Here is an 18,653-nt window from a genome sequence, read left to right as displayed (position 1 = left end):
GTTACTAACATGCTTAGGGCTTGTTCTTTTAATCCCAAAATGGATTGAAGGAGATTGGGGGAGAACATAGGTGTGGAATTTTATCCTCCAATTCCCTCAATCCCCTTGGTCTGGGGATTAAACGAACGAGGCCAAGTGTTTGGGCAACCACACGAGGATATTATTATCTTATCAAGTGTCGTATCATCTGGTATGAACAATATTGATCACCAGGGTTAGCATTGCAATTCGTACAGGAAACCGGATCTAGGTTGCATTGGCATCACAAATCATGCACACAAGACCATTTGCACGTACTCACACTTTCCAAAGTATAACAAGAATAGCGATTTTATGGGATGATTAATTGTTATTGTTAAGCATACAAAACTGCTTTCCTTTTTCCGTATTCCTTCATACATTAAGAACACCCAAACATCTCGGGGCCCACGTCCTCCAGAATGGATTTCGCCGTAATTTATGTCAATTTGATCATCAATCTACCACTACAACTTAAAAAGTGTACCGACAAATAACTCTCTTCATCAGATCTAAACAGGTAACAATAATTCCAGTGAAAATGGGATGTACAGATAAATTCCTCAGTTGGAGCCAGAAATGTCGTTCAGAACTAACTGCATCTCAAGAACTACAGCGCGCCGCCTCCCTCTCACTCTGATGAGCCTCGGTATGTATCGATCTTGCCAACTCCAGGAGTAACAACTGCAAGTATGACAAGAGCCCCCAATAGCACCAGCAACATCCCCAACGAGTTCATAAACATAGCTTCTGTCGAGAAACGCCCGATCATTTTTGCGCTCTGCATGAAGATCGACTTCTCCAGAAGTCCCGAAACGCTTGTGGCGATGGCGAGAACGTAAAGGAAGAGGCCGAAGAAGACATGCCAGGGGAGCAGGGAGGCTCTTCCACTCCTAGATCCACCAGGGTACCAAAATGTATAAAATCCAGTAGCCCACTGTAGAGATATCAACGATAAAGATGAGAATATGTTGGAAGCAAACCTCTTTACATATTTTTATGTTTACTGAAAAGAGCATAGTTCAATATCTACCTGCAAGCTGAAGAAGATGATGCAAGAAAGGCCCAACCAGGAGTGAAGCGTATATAAGTGGTCGATCTGTCTCTCATCGTGGAACTTCCATACAGTCCAGAGCCCAATCAGACTCAGGAGCATGGCGAGGAACTGCAAGGCAAGGTGTACTAGCTTCTTCAGTTTCTTGGTTCCTGGCACTGTCTTGTAGGCCAAAATTGCTGCATGCAGAACCATAAGCGATCCATTAAAACCTTATTGCCATTTATTATAACACACTATAAAAACTATGCCTTTTATGTCCAGTAAATTACATGAGGCACCTTGATGCATAGACACTCATTTCTAGACTGTTTGATACGCATGTATGATCAATATCAAAATTCAGAGTTTTTCCCTTCATATACATAACTCAGTTCAAACTGATTTCTGTTAGTTTGCACTAATTGAGTTTAGTTTATAAGTGACCATATATCATGAAGCTAATTCAAACTAGTTAAGATGAATTCCCTTTTTTCCCAGAGTTTGATGAATGAACTTTTTTTTGTACGACCTACATAGAAGGGTATTGATTTGGGTGCATATGTAATATAATGCAAATAAATTATAATCACATTAGTCCTCAGAACAAGGGCCTGGAGTGGTTTCTGCTAAGTCGATAAATTTTCTAGCTACAGACAAGAACTACCAATTTGAATGTTTCAATCGGAAAAGAGTAATTTGGTAACCAATTCAATAGGAAATAGCTAGAAAGTGACAGAAAAAGTAAATTCAGCAACTCTTTTTTGGTTTTATATCTCCAACTAAGCTTTTGAAGAAAAATATGGAACTAGGTGTTGATTTGGGTAAATCAAATACTATTCAGCCAGGACCAAGTATCATTAGGTGTAAATATCTTACTTCGGGGTTGTTCACTTTGATGCCAAAATAAACCTTACCAAATTTTGGCAATGTCAAAATTTTGGCAATATTGACAATATTACCAAATTTTGGCAGGATTTCTTATGTATTTACTAAATTTGACAACAAACTAAATGTAGCCACTTTTTTGGTAACTTTGCCAAAAAATGATATGGTTGAAAATGGCGTCAAAGTGAACAGCCCCTTCCTGGTTCCTTGGTACTTGATTTTGACATGTATCGAGTATCAAGGAAACTGTATATAATCTACCTAGGATGTCTCAATGTCATTATTTTTTGTTCATGCTGTACTGCATGAAAATACAGAGGCATGATATTTTGCATATCTGAAAAATGCTACAGTTAGATGTATGCATAAATCGAAAAAACAGTAAACTCTGTATCCTGTTTAATGAAGCAATAAAAATATTTATATGCAACAAGCCAACATGAAGGCCATTCCAAGATCCAATTCGATTGGAGTTCAATAGTGGTTAACACACTACCTTCCCCATTCAGGACTACCAATCCAATCAGCATCAATACTGGGTGAACCTGAAATAACAGAAGGCAGTTTTAATATCATAACAAGATGGGATTTATGTAATCAATTCATCAATTAACATTACTATCTAGCGAACGCAACTCAAACCCACATTTTTTAGCCGGCAAAACCTACAAATCAGTTGTTTACATGAAATAAAGCACATTCGAAGTTTCAAAATTCAAACCACTTGAGGACATGGAAATTATTATTTTAGATTATATGTTGATTAAATGTATAATATATGTTGATTAAATGTATAAGTAAAAATATTACATAGTTGGCTGCTTAATTCATTTCCCAGCCTTATTTAGCAAAATATGGAACAGAATATTACACAAAAACTTTCAATTGCCCAAGATAGGACAAAATCATGTTCACTAGCTGGCAGAAAACTTTACTGTTTATTTTCTAGGGCCACTCTGCTCTTTTGTGCGTGAACCGCAGTGCACGCACACGTGTGTAAATGCTAACCAAAGAGAGTGCCATGTACTAGCTACTTTCACCTTCTTTTCGTAGGTATCCACATAAATTAATATAAATTCCCTTCCCTAGTAATTCCACATGTGTTATTATTCTACAATCGGTAAAACCATTATGTTCAGTGATATAAATTCCCTTCCCTAGTAATCATGCCCACGTAGGAATACAAGTAGAGTTACAGTATGTATGGAGTAAAAGCTCCCTCAAAGTCTTCCTAGACAGCACCACAAATGGTGATTCTATTTGTGAAAGACAGGCTTACTGGTGTAAAACCAGAAAAAGATAACTCAAAAACAATTCTCAGAACAAAGCATGAATTGCTTCTTGTTGTCTTTCTCATGTGCTATAATGCTGAAAGTTGCTTCTTGTGGTGCTGCCTATTAAATGATTTAGGTGGCTATCCAAGTGCATATGCATTTTCCTCCCTGAACTAAAATGATCTAACTGCAGGACTCAAGTACTCTGAAATAATTAATTATCCTCGGTAGTCGATGCTTTTTTTTTGTTCATCACTTAAATGTCAACAATTAAGAAGCCAAAACTTCAAAAGATTTCCAGGCTTGTTACAAACTTACTATCCAACCAAGCCTTCAAATCTTCTCTCATTTTCATTCTGAAAAGGGTTTTCTTTCCCTTTTCATTAAAAATTTAGAATAACTTTGAGCCATTAACGACAAACTTCAGGAACATAGTCCAATGGCAATGTACAACGATCTCGAACAAGGGATGTGGTGCAGTTTGGTAATCCTATTAATGTAGCCCAAAATTACAAACTTGAGCAAATGGAGTGAGAAAAACGAAACAAACAAAGCTTAGCACTCACTAAAACAAAAGACGCCTAAGATATCACACCCATGAAGTCATCACACGAACCCAAATCATCTCAGGTCTAAAATATCCCTAGAAGAGAGCGCTAAACTCCTTCGAAATGCATCAGGCTCGATTGTCAGCTTCCCAGAATTCAAAATTCTCCCCTTGTAATTAACTTCTTGCAAAAAAGCTAAACCCTTCCTCCAATCCAAATTCACTACACGCAGCAGCCAAAAAAAAAAACTCTCCTAAACCTCCGAAATACGCAACAAAAGAAAGCCCTCGCATTGCATCTTCGCTGGGTCAATACACAAGAACTCGATCGAAACCTTGGGAAAACAACAGATCAGATTATTCCCGCACACAGACAGAGACACCACCAAGATCAGCGCGCGATCCGCGGGCCAGGGGGGCTAGAGATATATATACAGAGGCAGGGATCTCTCGAGAATACTCCATTATTATTACGTTGAAGATGAGGAGCTTGTCCGTCTCGGAGGAGAGCGCCATCCCGCCGCGGAAGTGGACGGCCCAGACGACGATGGCCGCCGCGGCCGCCAGGCCCAGCAGCCGCACGATCCCGAACACCGGGAACCTCGCCGCCGGCGCCGCCGCCATCGCCAAAATGGTGTGCGGCGACTCAGCGAGATCGAGCGCCGGAGGGGAAGGAGGAGGAGGGAGACGAGGAGAAGCAAAGACGCCAACAATTTTTTTTTCTTCCTTTCGAGCTGACCAAGTGTGAACTAGTGAATACGTATTCCTAAGGGAGAAGCGTCTTTCATGTGTACGCTTTCTGCTTAGTTGTTGTGGAGTACTAATTTTACGCAAGCGCCTGAACACCTACGCCTCCATCAAAAAAAAAAAAAAAAAGAGTTCACTCTACATATGAATCTGGATAAATACTTGTACATGTTCGTAGCTAGGCAGTGTTTGACTAATGGGATAGGAAAATGATTTCCCACCCACCAAAAGATATCTTTAAATCTTAATTATTCATTCTCTCTTCCATTTAATCTTAACCCTTCATTTATTTCCTAATTCCAATCCCACCCCACATTTCTCATTCCAAACACACCCCTAGAGTTTGCCTTTTTATGGAACATAGTAGTGTGTTCTTCCCCCCATTTTTTTAACCCATTTCTCTCGTTTTTCTCGTGCACGCTTTTCAAACTGCTAAACGGTGTGATTTATGAAATACTTTCTATATGAAAGTTGTTTAAAAAAATCATATTAATCAATTTTTCAAAAAAAATTTGTTAATACTTAATTAATCATGCAATGAAATGAACCTCGTTTTGCGTGCCAGGGAGGAGGGGTTACAGCCTAAAAAGGGCTATGAATGTGATAGTTGTTATGTCAAGGACTGGCAAGAAATATAATGTAATTCCTCTAACTCAAAATAAATAAATCTAGTACAGGATGTTGGTATTAGGATATGTCATATCTCATATTAGATTTGTTTATTTTGAAATAGAAGGAATAGAAGAGACACGTCTTTTTTATATTGGATTGGCTAGGCTCGGCGTACGCATTTTTATATTGGATTGAAACATTAACATTAATTAACAAGCATATAAATGCCCAAACTACATGTTTTTTTGACCCGATAAAATAAAAAAAAACTTGTTGAACATTATGCAATGGTAAAAGGGAAATAGAAGCGACTAACAAAACTATGCTGTTAAAATGACAGAAACACGAGGGTTTATTTGGTAACATTGAAATTTATACGCTTGTAAAAACTTTATACCTGTTTCTTTTTTCACCCCATAAACCCAAAGCAAAACAGAGAATTTAAAGTCCCCCTTTATTTATTTTACACACACGTATACCTAACTCCTGTTAAATTAATGTTGTAATTTGGGTAAATTAACTATGAAGAACAATCCTTTGAACAATAGCTCTCAACATCTTGTACTGAAATCATTGGGCGTGCATAATCTAAAACAACAAAACTAACTAGCTAGTCAAGCCGTCCAACCACCTCATTAAGCACGGTCATCAACCTCAAAATTCTCAAGTGCACTAGCTTCCATCCATCTGTCAGGTTGCCTTGTTCTCAATTATACTCCTATATATAATCACCAGTGCTAGTCAGTGCGGTTTCAAATTAAGTAATATTCTCTCCTTTCCATAGGGATATCTGCTCCAGAATTTGGAGTCTCCAACTGTCATACCCTATACGATACCAAAATTTCGTGCAAACATAAAAGAATATAAAATATTTTTATACAATCTTTAATGATAAATCAAGTCACAGCAAAATAATAATAATAATTAAATAAAACGGATAGAAAATATATTAAAAAATTATAGGTGTCATATATTAAAACCCGAACGGAGTACATTTCATTAGGTTTTTTTTATGGGCATTGTATTGGGAATTAATATGCAAGCACTGACGAGAGCGTGGTAATTCTTTTCTTTTTTTTCTTATATTTTGAAGACCATGACCAATATGGTGTACATATCGCAGGAGTTAGCTGCACACAAGACAATAGAGTTATTTTCGCCGGTCAAATATGACAAAGTTTAGTTAGAACCAGTATTGCAAGGACACGCATAATAAGATCATCTTAGCGGTGGAAACTAAGACCATGGCGGTTTTACCTCCTAATTACCATGGGCCCTCTCAAACTAAAACCGGAACCAGCGCCATTGGGTAAATCAGCTTCATTGTTGCATCTGTAGGAGGCACCTAGTAGCTTGATATTGGTCGATGAGCAACAATTAATCTTGGTCTTCATTTTTCATCTTTTAAAACAAAATCTTCGACTACTTTGGCAGTCTGTAAATCTGCCAAGAACGAAAAAAGCTCAACATATTCTCCAAGTAATTTACTTTTCACTCTTATACTACATCCGTATTAAAATATAAACATTTCTAATTATTTAAACAAAAAGTTAAGGTTGAATAGAAAAGAATATAATTCCCTCATTAAATGAGTTATGGTTAGGGCATGAGAGAGGTTAAGGGTAATATGTGAAAAAAATTGAATGATATGTGCTTGTAAGACACGTGGTGTTAGAAATGATTATATTTTGACATTAAAATTACTTATATATTTTGGAATGGAGCGAGTAGTAGTTTGTTTTAGTTCTTTTTCCCCTGTTGTGGCTGCAAACCCGTTCTATTTTAATTATCTTCAAAATAACATGGTTTTAGTCAAGTTCAGAGGATGAAGTGAACGACTTTAAGAGTTATATGTTGTATATAATCATTAATTTAATTAGTTTCAAGGTTTTTACAAGTGCTTAAAACACTTTTTTTCTTGCACTATATTGTTTTTTTTTACCGATACTGATATAGCCGCGAGCCACACATAGCAGGGAGATATATTATTTATTAAGGTTTTTTTTAAAAAATATATGAGCACACACGTTAAGCCTAATACTTAGAATCTACCAACCTGAGCAGAGACCATGATTTTATTTGTTTTTTTAGAGTTGTAGATGAGGTTGAAACTTACTAGTGCATAGTTTCCTTCGCTTTACTTGTTCTCTCCATCACGAATCTTTGTGGAGATAAATGTATTATCCTTTCTTTCATCGTTTTTGAACCTTGTCGCGCTCTCCGTGTCTGCATCCACTTCCTCTCCATATTTATACACACACATATACACCTGCAAACTGCAACTACTACCACCACACCACATTGCACTTGCTTTCTTGTTTCTTGCAACGATCGACGTACGACGCCATGGGCGGCGACGGCGAGTTCTTCAGCGTGGGGGAGTGCGACGGCCAGAAGACCATCGACGGCGAGCAGGTGCCGCTGGTGCTGACGCCGGCGTCGTCCGGCTCCGGCGAGCGAGGCGGCGAGGCGCTGGCGGCGGCGCTGCGCGCGAGGCGCGAGTGGGTGGAGGCGAAGGTGGTGTCGAACAGCGCCGTGCTGCTGCGCGGGTTCGGCGTGCGCGACGCTGCCGAGTTCGACGCCGTGGTGGGCGCCCTGGGGTGGCCGGACATCCGGTACGTCGGCCCGGCGCCTCGCACCCACGTCCACGGCCGCGTCTGGACCGCCAACGAGGGCCCCCTCGACGAGTTCATCTACTACCACCACGAGATGGTCCTGGTACGTACGTAGTACTCGGCCACCGCCGCCGCGTCGCGTCGCCATTGACGACAAGGTGTTCGTCCGTGTCGCCGCCGCCATTGACACGAAGGTGTTCGTCCGTGTGGTGGGTTAATTGCAGATAAAGGAGTTCCCGGGGAAGGTGATACTGTTCTGCGAGGTGGCGCCGCCGGAGGGAGGGGAGACGCCGTTCGTGCCGAGCTTCAGGGTCACGGAGAGGGTGATGGAGGAGTTCCCGGAGATGGTGGAGGAGCTCGACGAGAAGGGCCTCCGGTACACGTTCACGGCGCTGAGCAAGAACGACACCAAGTCCATGCGCGGCCGAGGGTGGGAGGACGCCTTCGCCACCACCGACAAGGCCGAGGCCGAGAAGAGGTAATTGACCTACAATTCTAGTGTTGCGTGTCTTTCCCTGTCAGCTTAAGTTTTATAAATTATAACCAATTAAACCGAGCAATATACGGTTTTGTTGGTTGAAATTGCATTTTTCAGAGTTGCAATAATCTCAATGTAACTAAATAAATTCACATATATACACTGTTGGTTGAAATTGTAATTTAATATATGGTCAAAATCGCACCAAATCTCAATATGGTAATAAAGCCAATAATTAAAAAAAATTGCATGTAGATGTTATAAAAGTTTAGAATATATGTCAAAGTTCACGTCATAGGACGGACGGATGCTAAAGTATGAATGCACCATCTGGTGAAGATGTTTGTTAACACGAATGCTCCATTTCTCATAACTTAATCACCAAAGCCGGCAAAATTCACCTGTTATCAGAACCAACAAAATCAATGCAAGTAGCATCTGTAATACCGAAGTGGATTTTAAGTCGTACTCTAGGACACGTGCTCTCATTTGTTGCATTTGATTTGAATAGTTATGATTTAAAACGGTAACACGAGTTAAATTATTGTAACATATGGTCAAATCAACCTACACACATAAGAAAAAACGCATGCAAACGCGAGTATACTTTTTCATACTCCAATTTAATATGTTTTTTTACTTTTTTTAGACTAAATTTAATTTTGCATTAAAAAAGGGGTGATGAAGTCATAGGCACGTGACGTTCACTAGAGTTCAACTAATCATTATTCCAACCATTTATAATGCACACATCCACACAGTTTCAATACATTTATTTTAATCATTGATTTTGGCTCTAGCCTTCGTATTTTTATGGGTTAGAGTGCGCATTCGGAAACGTGCCATGTGGTATGTGCACGTGTATGTTTTGTTTTGCATAATTGGAAACATGACTTTGCTATTTATGAAAGAGATATATGTGATACAATTAGTATAGTTTCCCAGACCAATCCATAGGAAATTAGGAATATTAATTCATCACCGTCTAAGAGCAAGTTTAATAGTAAAGCTGACTGTCAATTATTAGTAATCCTATTGCCAATATATATAATAGATTAGTTGTTAGATTGTGTTCAATTTTTCTTCTCCTAACTATTCTCTCACTTATGCATTCAATGTATTTGTCTTGGAGTACGTGCAGAGTAAATATTGCATGAGAGCCAACACCTTCTTTTTTCTTTGTTGGCTCTGTCCTCCACGTAAGCATACAGTTAACTTATAGCGCACTTTTATCCTTGCTCTAATGGGCCATGTGTGCGTATTCAGGGCTCGGGCGCTAGGGATGGAGGTGGAGTGGCTGGCGAACGGCGGGGCGAGGACGATCCTAGGGCCGAGGAAGCTGACGCGAGTCTTCCCGGGGCGGCAGGGTCGGCGGATGTGGTTCAACACGGTGGTGGGGATGCACGGGAAGGCACTGAGCTCGGCGACGATGGCGGACGGCGCCGAGATCCCAACGGCGTTCGTGGCGCGGTGCGGCGAGATCATCGAGGAGGAGAGCATCCAGTTCCGGTGGGAGGTGGGCGACGTGCTCATCCTCGACAACCTCGCCACCCTCCACGGCCGCCGCCCCTCGCTGCCGCCCCGCCGAGTCCTCGTCGCCACCTGCAAGTGAAATGTCGTCACATCACTTCTTATTACTCTCTCCGTTTCAGGTTATAATACGTTTTGACTTTGGTCAAAGTCAAACAGTTTCAAGTTTGACTAAGTTTACAGATAAATATAGCAATATTTATAATACTAAATTAGTTTTATCAAAACAATAATTGAATATATTTTCATAATAAATTTGTCTTGAGTTAAAAATGTTACTAGTTTTTTCTACAAACTTAGTAAAACTTAAAGCAGTTTGACTTTGACCAAAATCAAAACGTTTTATAACCTGAAACGGAGGGAGTATCAATTAAGCTGGTTAATTAAATTATTATTCCTCCTCGGTGATGCTACATTTGGCTCTCTTCCATGGTGCGTTAAAAGTTTGATACGTGTATATATGTGTGTGCAATTATATATATTTTATATATATAATAAAAGCTTCAAGGTTGGAGTAAGTCAACGGGATTAGTTAGATTTGTGATGGTAATTAGAAGTAGCAACAAGTGGGGAGATGGTTGTGGTTAATGATGTATTAGTAGCTGTGCTTTTGTCAGCTTGTGCCAGTATCAGTGTGTTGTATGACATGTGTGATCATGTCTTTGTGTGTGGACTGTTTAACTGTTATCTTCTTTAATTTAATAAAATAATCGATGTGATATCACTGATATATGGAGGCCCTGCTTTCTCAGTTTTCATGTGCTATTTGGCATCTTTTCTGTAATGCAAGCCTTGGTTTCATGCACGGTTATGGTGATTAGCTATGATGTTGAACTTGAATTTTGCAGTAACCAAAACTTATGGAAGTAGTGGACTGCTTCATTGCCTTGGCTAATTCACAATTTACATGGTTAAACCGTTAAAACACAAGAGGGCGCATTCAGAGCAAGTTTAATGGTATAGCCAACTACTAGCTCCAAATCATCTATAGTCAATGTAATAGCCAATTCATACAATAGTTGCTTATTACTTCCTCCGTTTCACAATGTAAGTTATTCTAGTATTTTTCACATTCATATTGATGTTAATAATTCATACAATAGTTGCTTACTACTACCTCTGTTTCACAATATAAGTTATTCTAGCATTTCCCACATTCATATAGATGTTAATGAATATATGTTAATGAATATAGACATATGTCTACATTCATTAACATCTATATGAATGTGGGAAATGCTAGAATGACTTATATTATGAAACGGAGGGAGTATAGTATTAATACTTGGTATTCTCTCTCTTTTTATCTCTTTAAGATATGTTTATAGTTAGCTTATAGCCTACTATTGTACCTGCTCTCATAGCGTCTTCCTGAAACTTGGGTGTTAGACTACAGTGTAATGCAGCTTCAGATGTATTGCCCACAAAAACAGATGCAGCAATAAGATTGCCAGAATAGCTTAGGGTTCTCCGAAATATAAGAAAGGTGTACAGTCAATTCAGTGAGACAAATGGCACCTTGCAATTAACAAGTCACTGAAATCACCATCGCCATCGGCAAAAGTCAAGTTACACTGCTAATGGAGTCCCTTTTGACAAGGCATCATACATGCCATGATACTACTACAGTCATAGAGTCAGAGAAAGGGTGTTTGGAAAAGTAATAACATCAGTGACTAGAGAGAGCTTCAGATTATTAGCAACATGGTAACTGAAATCACACTGGATTTACATTGTACATGAAGCATGGAAACCTAAAACTATCAAGGGGCACACAGAGTCCTAGTAAATGCCAGCGGAAGTACACCAACTTTTCCTTATACTGAGGCTACACAACATGGAATCTGAATCATGAACTGTCCAAGCCATGTTCTGTTTGTGGTTGTGACTGTGATTGCAGCTCTGCCTGCGGCTGCGGTTGCTGATGGAGCTGAGGTTGCGGCTGCAGCTGTGGGGGCTGCTGCGGTTGTGGGTGGAGCTGAGATTGCAGCTGCAGCTGTGGGGGCTGCTGCGGTTGTGGGGGGAGCTGAGATTGCGGCTGCAGCTGTTGGGGCAGCTGCGGTTGCTGGAGAAGCTGAGGTTGCGGTTGCAGCTGTGGAGGCTGCTGTGGTTGAGGGTGGACCTGAGGTTGAGGCTGCGGAGTTTGCTGCGATTGAGGATGCAGCAGCTGTTGAGGATGTAGCTGTGAGGGCTGTTGTTGTGGTTGAGGATGGAGCTGAAGTTGAGGCTGCAGGGGTTGCTGTGGTTGAGGGTGCAGCTGAGGCTGTGGTGGCTGTTGTGTTTGTTGCTGCGCTTCAGGTTCTGGCTCCTTCGGTTTGGCGGCACCATTGTTCATCCTTGCTCGGGCCTCAGCAAACATCCTCTGTTGCTCAGCTACAGCTTGTTCCTCTGTCATCTCCACACCAGTGAATTTGCTTGCTTTTGGAGAATCCTGCTCGATGAAAAAATAGTGTCAATGTATCCTGCATAGATGATGGATACTATGCATATCTCTGTGGGAAAAAAATAGTACAAACCAGGGTATCATGCTTATGGTGTTCGTAGGCCGCTTGAACCTCTTCAATGTACTCCCTAAAGCCAAGATCCTGCCAAAATGAAAAAAAAAACTGAAATAAGTCTGGAGATTTCACATATTGGCGAGTACCAACTACTAGTTGGAAAACAATTATTTCAAAGGTAGATCAGCCAGAAATAGGTTTACACTGCAGGGTTCCGGAACCTGGAGCCTGAGTGTTTGGTTAAAACAAGGTTCTCAGCTGGTTCTATACATATTTTTTCATTTACAAAAAAAAAAAATTCGAGCTTTTCAAGACTTGATGTTTGAATCATGTAGAAGCAAAAGTACATCTCCCAGGAAGAAAGCACAACACTCCATGAAGGAAGACAAGGGAGCAAGGAGAATGTTGAGGTCCTATGAACCGTAGCCAATGCTAAGCCACTGCTTAGCATTGCAATGCGATGAGGCAACAACATCCACCATAAAAATTTCCATCATGTGGTTATCGCCGAGTGAATGTGGCTGTCAACAACTTCTGAACTTCATGGTGTGTTTTAACATTGGACATCAAATGTTGAGGCTCAACTCCTGCCCAAGAAGTATTTTACTATTGAAATGTTTCCATTGAAATGTTTCCATTGGACCTTGTTCAATACATATCCATGATCTAACCGAAAAAAGTCCACCAGGGCCCAAAATGGAGTACGAGTTTAAGACCACACTCAATTGGGTAGTCCAAGCCCAATTCTACTTTCAGCCCCCTAAAATCATGTTAACAAATGAACACATATGTGCAGATCAGTTTTAGCTGTGTAGTAATAGCATTCCATGGCATATAGATATCTGAACTGCCATCAGACAAATTCAGCATTTTAGTTTCAGACTTTAGTCAATAGTCATAACCAATTTGCACTCAGAAAAAGAGCTCTAAGATACTCAAATCCTTCATTTTCAAAAAAGAAACATTCATATATTCCCCTTTTACTCTGTTCCAGGCATTCTGTTATTTTTATCTTTATTTTGCAGTATACTGAAACAATATAGATAAGGTCCATAATCATAAGGAAAAAATATTGACAATATACTACAAAACTACGACCATGATAAAACAGGTAGGACAGCATCATAAGTGATAAAAAATAATGTTAATATTCAGGAAATGAAAGGCAAACCTGCAGAGCTCTAAGAACATGCTCAGGAGCAATAGTTTTCTTGTCCTCTCGGCTGCAAACTTCATTGGATTCAGAAGATAGGAGGTTGATGAACTCTGATATATAAAAAATATGCATATTGTGATTAGATCCAGAAAGGGAGAAATTTCAGCTATTTTTTACAACCAATATCCCTTAGGTTGAAATAAGGTTGAAAGTTGCAAGAGACATCTTGCAAGAGACATCCAAGAAAATATCCAAACTGTTTGGGGAATAACTTATTTTAATGTTTAAGGAACTCACAACATGGAGGGATTATAACATGAATAAATTTGGTGAGAGTATGGATTTTATGCTCCAGGCAGGAAAATACGGTATGTGATTAACAATACTATACACAAATCAGATATCGACCCTACCATTTTTTTTACGGGCCACAATAGATTTTGCATTAGAATCGTAAATACATCCAGTCAGACTTGACTAAACATAGAACACTTAAAATCGTAAATACCCTTAATTCTCTTTTACATTAATGATTAAACATAGAAAACTTAGAATTGTAAATACATCCAGTCAGATTTGACTAAATTTTACCAGATAATAACGTCACAATGGTCCACCAGACTGTTTTTAAAACGGATAACTTTGTAAGATTAAAAATACACTGTTCATATTCTTGATTAAAAATAGTACCAACTTCTCTTACCTACACAGCATTCCACAAGAAGATCTTGTGCATCTCTTGCCACTCGAACATCAGGGGGCAACATCTCCTTTATAATCTTAAACATTGTTGCTGAAATGTAACAGAAAACGGCTAACTTAAATCAGCTACAATTTATTACAGAAAAATGCTACTACCTCCGCCCTAAAATAAAGCAACTTTTGGCTATGAATTTCGATTCACAGTTGTCCAAATTCATAGCTAGAAATACTACATCAGGCCCAGAGAAATATTTATGGATCACAATTATAATTCGCTAAAACAGCTGCGCTGTGCTGTCAAACGTCAAAGCAGTAAACATTACTGGACTTCATAGTAAGCATCAAAGACCATTTATCACAAGGTTTATAATTGAAATGCATTAATTTTCGATCTGAAGGAAACAACTACTCAAGGAAAGGTATGTGGCTATGTGCTATAACCACAAAAGAAACAAATCGTCAACTTGGAGCATGAAATCAATGTACACAAAAGGAGTACCATATTTACAACACCAATCAGATTATCAGAACCCGACAAATGTAGTGCCAACTTCAAGCAACATACTCCTAAGAAATAAGCAGCACAATCTAGATTTTCCATGAAAGTTAACATTCTATTCCATGTCTGCTGTCATCGATAATATCTGAAACATGGACCGATCACATACAATCTCACTATGCATCAAATAAGAAAACCCCTAAAATAATCAGCGCAATCTTCAAGTCCACATTTACCACAAATTCACACAACCTAGGCATACAGAATCTATTCACCAAAAGTGAATTCAACCTCCCTAACAACGGATTAGCACAGCAGAACACCCCCTCCCTCCCTCTGTAAGAGCATGTAAATAAAATCACATACAAAAAAAAAAGAAACCCTAAATTCTTGTCTCAACAAGTCGCCTGCCTGAGACAACACACATAATGTAACCTGACGGGAGTATCAACTCTAAAAAGAAATAGAACTGACGCAAATTAAATTAAATTAAATTACCCTAACCAGATAATTCGCAGATTAACCATGGCCCGGTCGCAGACAAGCACAATTGCATCAAAATTTCTAGGCACGAAGAGAAAGCATGAAAAAAAAACGCATAATCAGAATCAAGGGAGTTCAGCTCACATTTGGGGAGGGAGACGTCCTCCTTGGACTTCCCCACGATATCCATCGGATCCATCTCCGCGTCTCCAGGCGCGACACCTAACGTCGGGGGGGCATGCGCCGTTCACCTGAAACCCCTCCCCAAAAAAAATTTGGTCAGAAAAACAAAACCAAATGTTAGCGCTAGGGTTACGGCAAGGGGAGGAGAAAAGCTTCCAGATCTAGAAGAGAGGCCTGAGAAAGAGGAGGAGGGATTGCTCACCGGCGAGGGTGAGGCGGGGGCAGCAGGCCGCGCGAGCGGCGCTGCTCGCGTGGCGGGGGTGGGGGGGATCGGCCGGCGGTGCTCCGGCGAGCTCACGCGGAGGAGACGGGGAATCGAGGAGGGGAGGGGAACGAACGATGATGGGCAAGGGAGGAAGGAGTCAGAGTCAGAGGAGAGAGAGGCTAACCGATTACGATGGGCTTCTGCTTGCTGCTATGGGCTTTTTGAATAGGCGGACAGAATAGACTACGGCCCGGCTGAAAGACGAGAAACTAATTCGCGAACGCGCGTCAAACACATTTTCGACCATTAATAAGTGAGGAATCCATCTTAGGACCTCTTTAAGCTCAAAGGGCCTGTTCCTAATACGCCACCATTAATAAGTGAGGAATCCATCTTAGAACCTCTTTAAGCTCAAAGGGCCTGTTCCTAATACGCCACCATTAATAAGTGAGGAATCCATCTTAGGACCTCTTTAATCTCAAAAGGCCTGTTCCTAATACGCCACTAGTCGGGCGCGCGGTCAGTACTAATAGTACTAGTACTACTACAGTACTACTATTACTACTGCTGCTGCTGTTGTTATACTACTATTATTATTACTACTATAACATATATATATATATATATATATATATATATATATATATATTGATGTATAAAAAAATATGCACGTATACAAACTTTGTATATGATATATACAAACTTTATATACGTACGTATTAAAAAATAAAATAAAAACTAGAAAATACATCACGTATACAAAGTACAAACTTTGCATACGCGTATACAAACTACGATGTGTATAAACTTTATATACGATATATACAAACTTTATATACGTACATATTAAAAAATAAAATAAAAACTAGAAAATACATCACGTATACAAAGTACAAACTTTGCATACACGTATACAGACTTTGCATACGCATATACAAACTTTGTATACGTACGAATACAAACTTTATATTCATGCATCTTTAAAAAAACAAAAAAGAAACAGAAGAGAAACCGGAAAAAAAAATGAAAAAACCAAACAAAAAGAAACGAGAAAAACGGAGAAAAAAAAGAAAAAAAAGAAAAAAACAACCGAACAGAAACGACAAAAAACAAAGGGAAAAACGGAAAACTCGCTACTCCCTCCTCCTCTCGTGCGGCGCGTCCGCCGTCCCTCTCCGCGCGCGGGAAGGGGCGCGCGCGACTGATCGCCCGTTAGCTTTTTCGTGTTTAGGGAGCTTCTAATTACTACAGCTTTTTCCGTGATCAGAAGCTCCCCTAAACAGTCTACTTTTTGGTCCAGATACTGAGAAACTGTAGTTGTAGAATCCAGAAAATAAACTAGAAACTAGAAGCTAGGAACCAGCTAGCTTCTCACCAGCTGCTTCTCAGAATCTTAAGCTCCCGTTGATGTGAAAAACACACACTGGCCTGAGAGATCTGAACTCTAGTGCAGGACCTAAATCTTGCTTTTAGGTTCAAGGACGTGCCAGTTGGTTTGATCCTGTAACCAACAAGAAACATGGAAACAAAGTTAAATCCTCAAACGATAGCCGATCGGCTATGGCCAATGACGTATCGTTTATAACCTAGCCGATGTTGCGTAAAGTAGATCGACAGTGAGATATAAAGCAAAAAGAAAGTTAAATCTATTCGATCGGCTGTAGATATCAACAATACATAAATTAAGTCTTGAAAATATGTTTAAACTAAGTGATTGGGATAGATCGGATAGTGTGCCGAGATAGTATAAATCATTTAAAAGTACTCCAAAACAGAGATTATATATGCTTATAGCATAGCCGATGTTATAGATTTAACGTGTATCGGCTAATACTCCGATACCACTTTATACTAAGATATCAATATAAGCAAAATATATTAAACATAAATCAATCAAGTGCTAAGATAGCTTAACAGATTAATAACAAGCTTAATATATTTTACCACAGTGAGATCTTGATATAAAGGGCAGATTTAGCATATCAAGTACATAAAATAATGAACAAGATCAGGTAAGAACGGCTGAAACTCCGATACTATCTCTAATAGCAATAATAAAACAAGCTAGATATTATAATTCTAGATATTACTTAATAGGTCGGACCTAACCGATGCAGCATTAAGCATAAAGAGAAGTATAAGATCTAAACAAGTCAATGAAAGTCTTTCGAGATGGTAGATACACTATATAATCTAAGTCAACGTTGATATCTAACCTTATCGGCTGGAATCCACTAGTAGATGTTAGCCGATTCAAGGTTAGATAGCAATAATGATCTAGATTATATAGAATATATGATAACTCGACGAATTACATCAACAAGATTAGAGTGTCATAAAAATGGAAGCACTAATCCCGAGAACGCAAGCCGTCATAACAAGTTTTACCTCTTGTCGGAGATCTAGACTGATGCAGCCAAACTCGAAAGCAAGAACTCGTCGAAACAAAACGAAAGTAAAAGGGTGGCAATGCGCCGAAAGTGTTGTTGAACTGATTGTTATCTGATTACATGGGTTTGGGTTTGCTTTTATACCAAAAGTACATAATATGTCCTTGTCAGACACGACTCCTATCTCTATTACAATTCTAGATACGAACAAGTCCCTTAGGTGAACTCTTACCGACTCAAAATATAAGGAAATTGCATAAAATATCCTAATTAATAGATACAATTGCCTTCTTCGGACTCAATCCATGTGTGGCAATACTCATTAAGCATATCAACCCAATCTGATAATGACTTTGATCTTTTTCTTGTCGGAATCGGCTTCATCGGCTGTTCTGGCCACCTTATCCGATTCGAACTCTGCCGATGCGCACTCTGTTTCCGAAACCGTCAATCCTTTTGATTCCGCTTCGGTTTTAACTCCATCTCCGATGCTTAATTTACCAAATTTGGTCGTTAACAGCTCCCCAAACATGGCCTAAGATTTTGAGAAGCACTTGATTGTTATCTAGCTTATGAGGATTTAGAAGCTAGGTTTTGTTAGGTCATTCTATAGCTTCTGTTGTAATAGTTAGCCACAATTTTATAAATACCCTATTATTTTATGTAAAGAAATTTCCTTTGAAATCTTGTCCAAATGTATGCAATGAAGATCCAGATTGTTGAATCTGTATCAATTTACTGATCCAGGGCTTGATACATCAGTTACCGAATCATTAGTTTCGGGACCCTACAATA

At 39.5% G+C, this 18,653-nt stretch overlaps 3 protein-coding genes across 3 annotated transcripts; 1 reads left to right on the top strand and 2 right to left on the bottom strand.

The window, feature by feature from the left end:
* Positions 1-313: 313 nt before the first annotated feature.
* On the bottom strand, positions 314-4,471 carry LOC4345447 (probable transmembrane ascorbate ferrireductase 2). The gene is made up of 4 exons (NM_001422551.1): positions 4,235-4,471; positions 2,436-2,484; positions 1,052-1,251; positions 314-955 (listed from the first exon to the last, which is right to left on the bottom strand). The coding sequence occupies exons 1-4, from the start codon at positions 4,382-4,384 to the stop codon at positions 650-652; spliced, it is 705 nt and encodes a 234-aa protein (NP_001409480.1). The 5' UTR covers positions 4,385-4,471; the 3' UTR covers positions 314-649.
* A 2,934-nt stretch (positions 4,472-7,405) lies between these two features.
* On the top strand, positions 7,406-10,472 carry LOC107275812 (clavaminate synthase-like protein At3g21360). The gene is made up of 3 exons (XM_015794148.3): positions 7,406-7,837; positions 7,959-8,212; positions 9,479-10,472. Exons 1-3 carry the CDS (start codon positions 7,466-7,468, stop codon positions 9,822-9,824), a joined length of 972 nt encoding a protein of 323 aa, XP_015649634.1. The 5' UTR covers positions 7,406-7,465; the 3' UTR covers positions 9,825-10,472.
* Positions 10,473-11,245: 773 nt separating this feature from the next.
* Positions 11,246-15,662, bottom strand: LOC4345446 (protein Dr1 homolog). Its single transcript, XM_015795422.2, has 6 exons — positions 15,466-15,662; positions 15,225-15,331; positions 14,100-14,189; positions 13,412-13,506; positions 12,259-12,327; positions 11,246-12,173 (listed from the first exon to the last, which is right to left on the bottom strand). Exons 2-6 carry the CDS (start codon positions 15,277-15,279, stop codon positions 11,592-11,594), a joined length of 891 nt encoding a protein of 296 aa, XP_015650908.1. The 5' UTR covers positions 15,280-15,331; positions 15,466-15,662; the 3' UTR covers positions 11,246-11,591.
* Positions 15,663-18,653: the final 2,991 nt, after the last annotated feature.

Source organism: Oryza sativa, chromosome 8, assembly GCF_034140825.1.
Source record: "Oryza sativa Japonica Group chromosome 8, ASM3414082v1".
NCBI lineage: Eukaryota > Viridiplantae > Streptophyta > Magnoliopsida > Poales > Poaceae > Oryza > Oryza sativa.
The sequence above is the reverse complement of the archived record's forward strand: the minus strand, read 5'-3'. Positions and strand labels throughout refer to the sequence as shown.

Coding starts and splice junctions, on each gene's coding strand:
- LOC4345447 (NM_001422551.1), bottom strand. CDS start 4,384: ATGGCGGCGGCGCCGGCGGCGAGGTTCCCGGTGTTCGGGATCGTGCGG. Junction 1,252..2,435: donor GGTAGTCCTGAATGGGGAAG/GTAGTGTGTTAA, acceptor TTCTGCATGCAG/CAATTTTGGCCTACAAGACA. Junction 956..1,051: donor TCATCTTCTTCAGCTTGCAG/GTAGATATTGAA, acceptor ATATCTCTACAG/TGGGCTACTGGATTTTATAC.
- LOC107275812 (XM_015794148.3), top strand. CDS start 7,466: ATGGGCGGCGACGGCGAGTTCTTCAGCGTGGGGGAGTGCGACGGCCAG. Junction 7,838..7,958: donor ACCACCACGAGATGGTCCTG/GTACGTACGTAG, acceptor GGTTAATTGCAG/ATAAAGGAGTTCCCGGGGAA. Junction 8,213..9,478: donor AAGGCCGAGGCCGAGAAGAG/GTAATTGACCTA, acceptor GTGCGTATTCAG/GGCTCGGGCGCTAGGGATGG.
- LOC4345446 (XM_015795422.2), bottom strand. CDS start 15,279: ATGGATCCGATGGATATCGTGGGGAAGTCCAAGGAGGACGTCTCCCTC. Junction 14,190..15,224: donor GGACGTCTCCCTCCCCAAAT/GTGAGCTGAACT, acceptor GTTACATTTCAG/CAACAATGTTTAAGATTATA. Junction 12,174..12,258: donor ACCATAAGCATGATACCCTG/GTTTGTACTATT, acceptor TTCATCGAGCAG/GATTCTCCAAAAGCAAGCAA.